The sequence below is a fragment of the Hippocampus comes genome, unplaced genomic scaffold (assembly GCF_001891065.2).
Source record: "Hippocampus comes isolate QL1 unplaced genomic scaffold, H_comes_QL1_v1.1 scaffold30, whole genome shotgun sequence".
Classification (NCBI taxonomy): domain Eukaryota; kingdom Metazoa; phylum Chordata; class Actinopteri; order Syngnathiformes; family Syngnathidae; genus Hippocampus; species Hippocampus comes.
The window spans coordinates 845,957-853,381 of NW_017805705.1; the positions used below are offsets into that span (position 1 = coordinate 845,957).

A 7,425-nucleotide genomic window follows, 5' to 3' on the forward strand; every position below is an offset into this window, starting at 1 on the left:
CTGTTTACACTCACTTGAAAAATAACTGAACAAACTATGATAGTTGACCGATTTTCAAAACTAGTAATCCATACGTTTGTTGTGTACAAGTAATAATACGATGAGACAATTAAACATTTGATTTCACTGACATAACGGCCCTCCGTGGGAAGACGTAACTCCAAAGTAGACCGTAACAAAAATGAGTTCGACACTACTGCCTATGTCATGTCGTATATACCTCTGTGAACAACATTTCTGTGCTATAATTGGGTCATAGTAAAACAAAAAAAAACGATTGGAAAGGAAGAGACTAATTACTTACCTTTACTTGGCGGTTTTGGCACGCGGCCGATATTCGTCTGCGTTTCGATGGCTGCACCGTGTTTAGCTTCAAATCCAAGGTGATGGCTTTGATTTTCTTTGAAGTGTGACCACCGGAAGATTCCGCCTTGCCCTTTGGGGGCATTGCGTCATCTACAAAGTCACTAAAGAAGGAAAAAAAAACGAGTATTTATAACCGCAGCAAACCAAAACGGCGAACGGCGCAAAGCCGCGTCGTCACGACGCGACGAGGTATTCCGAGGTTGTTCTTACGACACCAACGTAACTTTTGTACGAACATAACGTATCGATGTCATGCCGTATATGCGCGCATGAACAACGCTTCTCTGCCAAAATTCGGTAATAGTAAAACAAAAAGAGTGAAGTTACACACCACATATTTGTATGAATATGTCTATGCCTTGAATTATAAAACGTCGACCTGATGCGTTTATCCACACAATGAAAAAAAATAACAAGCAAAGATGATAATTCCTCTTGCCTTTACTCTGCTGATAGTTTGGGTCCTCTTCTGTCTGACTACTTTCTATTAAATGTTATTTAACCGAGTTCTGTTAATATAACACCGTCGTTATTTTTGCTCGTCATACATCGTAATGTCCAAAAATGGCATACGCTGACGCATTAGTGAATATTGCATAACCAAAGTTACAGGATGAAAAACGATTACATAAAAAATTTTGACGATATATTTACTCCTGTGTTTGGCCTTTACGTATCCTCATTAGGTGTTAGCAATTACTTAGGCCACGGCATCCATTGTGATGGAGGTCGCTGTTTGGGGGGGAAACAGTAGCCACTGTAGACATTGTATTATTTTTGCAATTTCTATCAAAAACACACTGAGATTAATTGGCAGACAGCATCATTGAGAAAAGACTCCACGATTTAAGGAATTAAATCATTTATTTCAAAAACAAAAACGTAGTATTTTCCAAACATGAAAACAATGTGAAACCACATAAAGAAAATGTCATGTTAATGTCCACGAATAAGTTGGACTTTAAATTTAAACTCTTCTTTTGAGTATTGAGGGAGTCCTCGCTTTAGGGTGGCATTCTAGTCTTAAAGTGGTGACATAACCTGGACTTCTATCGAAGTCTGAACATGTTCTAGTCTACTACTACATTAGCATCTGTTAAAGAGTCATATTAAGAGTCAATTCTGGTCTGAAAATCACTTTTGAGGTATAAAACTAACACATCCAGTGAAAAATGCCACATACGGCTTTTACTGTATTAACTGTGTGCGACGTGAGCATGTATTCTTTTGCCGTGGTAAAGCGAGGAAACCTGAATTTGCTGTGCTATTAGATGTGTACTCTACCATCCTAACTTCTCCTCCTCAGTAAAGCCAGTCCTGCTCAAGCCACCCAAAAATGCCCCACCTCTGCAGCCCCCAATGCTAAAAACGTCAAACAGATGCTTCTGGACTGGTGCAAGGCCAAAACGGAGCCATATGGGGTCATCACGGCCCCGCTGTGACTTGCTGATCCGCTCTGTCTTTTGTCATCACAAATGTGTGCGCTCTTTTAGGGAGTGGACATCCACAACTTCTCCTCCAGCTGGAAAGATGGCATCGCCTTCTGCGCTTTGGTGCACCGTTTCTTCCCCGACGCGTTTGAGTATTCCACCCTGAACCCGAACAAGGCCAAGGACAACTTCCAGCTGGCGTTTAGTACCGCAGAGTGAGCCCTCCTTCCTCGTGTCAGCGTATTGTGCGAATGTCCGTCTTGCTTTTTGCACCCTCTGATTTTACGGGTCCGATGTTGATGCTTCTTTGTCTGCAGGAGGCTGGCCGGCTGTCCCCCACTGCTGGACCCCGAAGACTTGGTCCGGATGAAGGAGCCTGACTGGAAGTGCGTTTACACGTACATCCAGGAGTTCTACCGCTGCCTGGTTGAAAAAGGCCTGGTCAAAACCAAAAAGAGGGCTTAGTCTCTTGGCTGGACATTCGCATTTAAACAAAGTCAAGTAGACACATTCGGTTTGCCGTGAAGAAATGGAAGGCATAGCTTTGGAACGTGATCATTAATGGACCCTTGATCAGGTACATCCACACAGACAGAGAGTGCAAAATCTGCCTTTTCAAACAATAAAATGCAGTTTGGATTGACACGATCGGAGAAGTATTCCCTGACTTATTGCAGAGATCCATTACGATGACACACATTTTCAGTTACAAAGGTTCATTTTCCAATTCAAGCAGTCCCTTTTATTCATGTTGTGGTCAGTGATAGATTGATCCAGAAGACAATCGTTTTGTCAATCTATTGACGTTAAATATTTTTACTTTATTAAAATGGATTAACGATTGTATGTGAAGGGCCACCTCCTCTCAGTTTATATGTTATTTGCATTTTCTTGATTGAAAGAAGGACAAAAATGTGTTAAGATCAGAAAATGCATTGTTGGGGATTGGAGGAAATCAAGGATTTTAATTGAAGGCTATTATCACCCTGCCTTCACATTATTGTTTCCATGGGAGACACCGGAAATGTTGAATTGAAGTTTTAGGTCAAATTAGGCCCGATTGTTTTGCTGTATGTTTGTACCCTCAAATGCAAATGCACCCATCATAGTTGAGTCGTAATTACAAAAAAAAAAAAAAAACATTTGTATGAAAAAGTCTTAGGCTATAACGCTAAATAAATTCCTTACCTTTACTCCTACGGTTAGCACGTACACACGTTGCGAGTATGTGATAGGAGAGAGCTGGAACTTGCTGAAGCGGTGGCGAGAGAGAGAGAGAGAGAGAGATAATGAAGAAACCGGGCAGGCTAAAGAAGGCGCTGGAGGAGTTAAAGAAGCCGATGAGGTCGAGGTGAGGATCTGTTTGAGTGAGGTCGAGTTGAGGATCTGTTTGAGTTCTCGCTACTTTTTAGTAGGAGATCAAGGCTGCAGGAGCTAACTAAGCAGTTGATTCAGATTCAGATTGCGAAAACTTTATTTATCCCCGTGGGGCAATTTGAGTTGTGCGAGAGCGGCTTATAGTAGAGACGTCTATATTTCAGGATCCTGCACACGATCCAGTGGGGGATCTGGTGCAGGCCTCTCTAGCATCTTGAGGAGCTGCTTGAGGTTTGACTCGAAGGAGACCCTCTTCACCTCCTCCCAAATCTCGTTGTAGCACCGCAGGTTATCCATGACCCCCTTGTAGACCCTTGCGTATCTGGCCGCGTCTGGGTCCTCAGCCTTGAACTTAGCCAAGCCTTCCTCTATCAGCAAGAAACCAGCCGCCAGGCTCTTGCACGTGCACTTTTTGGCCTCCAGTAGCCCGCTTTTCTGCCTGCTTGTTATGGTCGATTTCATGTGCGGAGATGCCTTCACGTGCTCCAGGATGCGATCTTGAGCCTTAATGATAGTCACGACAGTAGAGCGACTTAAGTGGAGCGCGCGGCCGATGTTCGTCGGCGTTTCTCCCCGTTTTGATCGCTTCACGACATCTAACTTGACATCCATGGTGATGGCTTTCCTTTTCTTTGAAGTGTGGCCGCCGCTGACTGGAAGTGCGTTTACACGTACATCCAGGAGTTCTACCGCTGCCTGGTTGAAAAAGGCCTGGTCAAAACCAAAAAGAGGGCTTAGTCTCTTGGCTGGACATTCGCATTTAAACAAAGTCAAGTAGACACATTCGGTTTGCCGTGAAGAAATGGAAGGCATAGCTTTGGAACGTGATCATTAATGGACCCTTGATCAGGTACATCCACACAGACAGAGAGTGCAAAATCTGCCTTTTCAAACAATAAAATGCAGTTTGGATTGACACGATCGGAGAAGTATTCCCTGACTTATTGCAGAGATCCATTACGATGACACACATTTTCAGTTACAAAGGTTCATTTTCCAATTCAAGCAGTCCCTTTTATTCATGTTGTGGTCAGTGATAGATTGATCCAGAAGACAATCGTTTTGTCAATCTATTGACGTTAAATATTTTTACTTTATTAGATGTGTACTCTACCATCCTAACTTCTCCTCCTCAGTAAAGCCAGTCCTGCTCAAGCCACCCAAAAATGCCCCACCTCTGCAGCCCCCAATGCTAAAAACGTCAAACAGATGCTTCTGGACTGGTGCAAGGCCAAAACGGAGCCATATGGGGTCATCACGGCCCCGCTGTGACTTGCTGATCTGCTCTGTCTTTTGTCATCACAAATGTGTGCGCTCTTTTAGGGAGTGGACATCCACAACTTCTCCTCCAGCTGGAAAGATGGCATCGCCTTCTGTGCTTTGGTTGCACCGCTTCTTCCCCAAAGCTTTCGAGTATTCCACCCTGAACCCGAACAAGGCCAAGGACAACTTCCAGCTGGCGCTCAGTACCGTAGAGTGACCCCTCCTTTCTCGTGTCAGCGTGTTGTGGCCCAAATGTCCGTGTAGCTTTTTTGCACCCTCTGATTTTACGAGTCCGGTGTCGATGCTTCTCTGTCTGCAGGAGGCCGGCCGGCCGTCCCCCACTGCTGGACCCCGAAGACTTGGTCCGGATGAAGGAGCTCGACTGTAGGTGCGTTTACACGTACATCCAAGAGTTCTACCGCTTCCTGGTTGAAAAGGGCCTGGTCAAAACCAAAAAGAGGGCTTAGTCTCTTGTCTGTAATGCGTATTCATAACTGAGAGTCGGTGCTTAGAATTGAAGCGGATTTACACGGGGCAGAAGAAGTGAACCAATCTTTTTTTTTTTTCATCAGTGGACGCTACAGCTTCTTGTTTACTTTCAAACTTAGCTTGTAGCAGTCGTGTGGGATATCATGCATGTCTTGAGCATGATGTCTCTGATCAATTGGGGGAAAAATAGATTCTCTCCTCTTTCATCTATAACTGCTTCAAACAACAAGGCCTATGCAGGGATGGTGGTTACGATTGCATCACTGTCCATGTCATGTGTTTAAAGAGCTTTGTTACAGTTATAGCTCTTATGAAAGCACGATATAAATAAAAATGTATAATTGTATAATCTATATATAATAGCTGGTATTGGGAATGTAAAATATACTTTCAGTTTGTTTCTTTTAAGTATTTTCACTTTTTTTTTTTTAGTTAATTAAAAATGTTTTTCAATTGTAGTTTTTGTTTTCGTTGACTGAAATAACCTCGGCTGTAGCTTATTTTACAGGGCGTCGACATAAGTTTTGTACAAACATAACCCGCTAGGTCAGAAGTTTCAAACGCAAGGCCCAGGGGCCAGATCCGCCCCGCCACATCATTTTATGTGGTAGGTCAAATTAGGCCAGATTGTTTAGCGGTATGTTTATACCCTTCAGTTGTAATGACCATAAATATTTGTATGGAAAAAGTCTTAGGCCATAACGAATGAAATTCCTTACCTTTACTCCTACGGCTGGCAGGCACACACGTTACGTGTATGCAATTGGAGAAAGCTGGAACTTGCTGGTGAGGTTGCAAGAGATAGACAAAATAAAGAAATTGGGCAGGCTAAAGAAGGTGCTGGAGATACTGGAGGAGGTAAAAAAAAATTAATAAAATGAGGTCGAGTACAGGAGCTGTTTCAGTTCTCTCTACTTTTTCGGAGATGCAGAGGGTTCAGGATCTGACTCAGGATCCGGCACGGGATCCAGTGGGGGATCTGGTACAGGTCTCGCTACCATCTTGAAGAAGCGCTCGAGGTTTGACTGAAAGGAGGCTCTCTTCTCCTCCTCCCAAATCTCGTTGTAGCACTGCAGGTGATCCATGACCCCCTTGGAGACCCTTGCGTACCTGGCCGCGTCTGTGTCACCACCGGAAGATTCCGCCTTGCCCTTTGGGGTCATTGCGTCATCTACAAAGTCACTAAAGAAGGAAAAAAAAACGAGTATTTATAACCGCAGCAAACCAAAACGGCGAACGGCGCAAAGCCGCGTCGTCACGACGCGACGAGGTATTCCGAGGTTGTTCTTACGACACCAACGTAACTTTTGTACGAACATAACGTATCGATGTCATGCCGTATATGCGCGCATGAACAACGCTTCTCTGCCAAAATTCGGTAATAGTAAAACAAAAAGAGTGAAGTTACACACCACATATTTGTATGAATATGTCTATGCCTTGAATTATAAAACGTCGACCTGATGCGTTTATCCACACAATGAAAAAAAATAACAAGCAAAGATGATAATTCCTCTTGCCTTTACTCTGCTGATAGTTTGGGTCCTCTTCTGTCTGACTACTTTCTATTAAATGTTATTTAACCGAGTTCTGTTAATATAACACCGTCGTTATTTTTGCTCGTCATACATCGTAATGTCCAAAAATGGCATACGCTGACGCATTAGTGAATATTGCATAACCAAAGTTACAGTATGAAAAACGATTACATAAAAACTTTTGACGATATATTTACTCCTGTGTTTGGCCTTTACGTATCCTCATTAGGTGTTAGCAATTACTTAGGCCACGGCATCCATTGTGATGGAGGTCGCTGTTTGGGGGGGAAACAGTAGCCACTGTAGACATTGTATTATTTTTGCAATTTCTATCAAAAACACACTGAGATTAATTGGCAGACAGCATCATTGAGAAAAGACTCCACGATTTAAGGAATTAAATCATTTATTTCAAAAACAAAAACGTAGTATTTTCCAAACATGAAAACAATGTGAAACCACATAAAGAAAATGTCATGTTAATGTCCACGAATAAGTTGGACTTTAAATTTAAACTCTTCTTTTGAGTATTGAGGGAGTCCTCGCTTTAGGGTGGCATTCTAGTCTTAAAGTGGTGACATAACCTGGACTTCTATCGAAGTCTGAACATGTTCTAGTCTACTACTACATTAGCATCTGTTAAAGAGTCATATTAAGAGTCAATTCTGGTCTGAAAATCACTTTTGAGGTATAAAACTAACACATCCAGTGAAAAATGCCACATACGGCTTTTACTGTATTAACTGTGTGCGACGTGAGCATGTATTCTTTTGCCGTGGTAAAGCGAGGAAACCTGAATTTGCTGTGCTATTAGATGTGTACTCTACCATCCTAACTTCTCCTCCTCAGTAAAGCCAGTCCTGCTCAAGCCACCCAAAAATGCCCCACCTCTGCAGCCCCCAATGCTAAAAACGTCAAACAGATGCTTCTGGACTGGTGCAAGGCCAAAACGGAGCCATATG

The 7,425-nt window shown here is 43.0% G+C and overlaps 1 protein-coding gene and 1 long non-coding RNA gene across 2 annotated transcripts in view; one reads left to right on the forward strand and one right to left on the reverse strand.

Moving 5' to 3' along the window:
- The window catches only part of LOC109523606 (uncharacterized), a 1,133-nt gene extending 475 nt beyond the window's left edge, over positions 1–658 (reverse strand). Inside the window, exon 1 of the long non-coding RNA XR_002169801.1 lies at positions 305–658. This is a non-coding gene — a long non-coding RNA (uncharacterized LOC109523606). The remainder of the gene's footprint in view (positions 1–304) is intronic.
- Positions 659–1,659: 1,001 nt separating this feature from the next.
- LOC109523601 (smoothelin-like protein 1) lies at positions 1,660–3,001 on the forward strand. Its single transcript, XM_019882837.1, has 3 exons — positions 1,660–1,787; positions 1,860–2,011; positions 2,114–3,001. Exons 1-3 carry the CDS (start codon positions 1,746–1,748, stop codon positions 2,259–2,261), a joined length of 342 nt encoding a protein of 113 aa, XP_019738396.1. The 5' UTR covers positions 1,660–1,745; the 3' UTR covers positions 2,262–3,001.
- Positions 3,002–7,425: the final 4,424 nt, after the last annotated feature.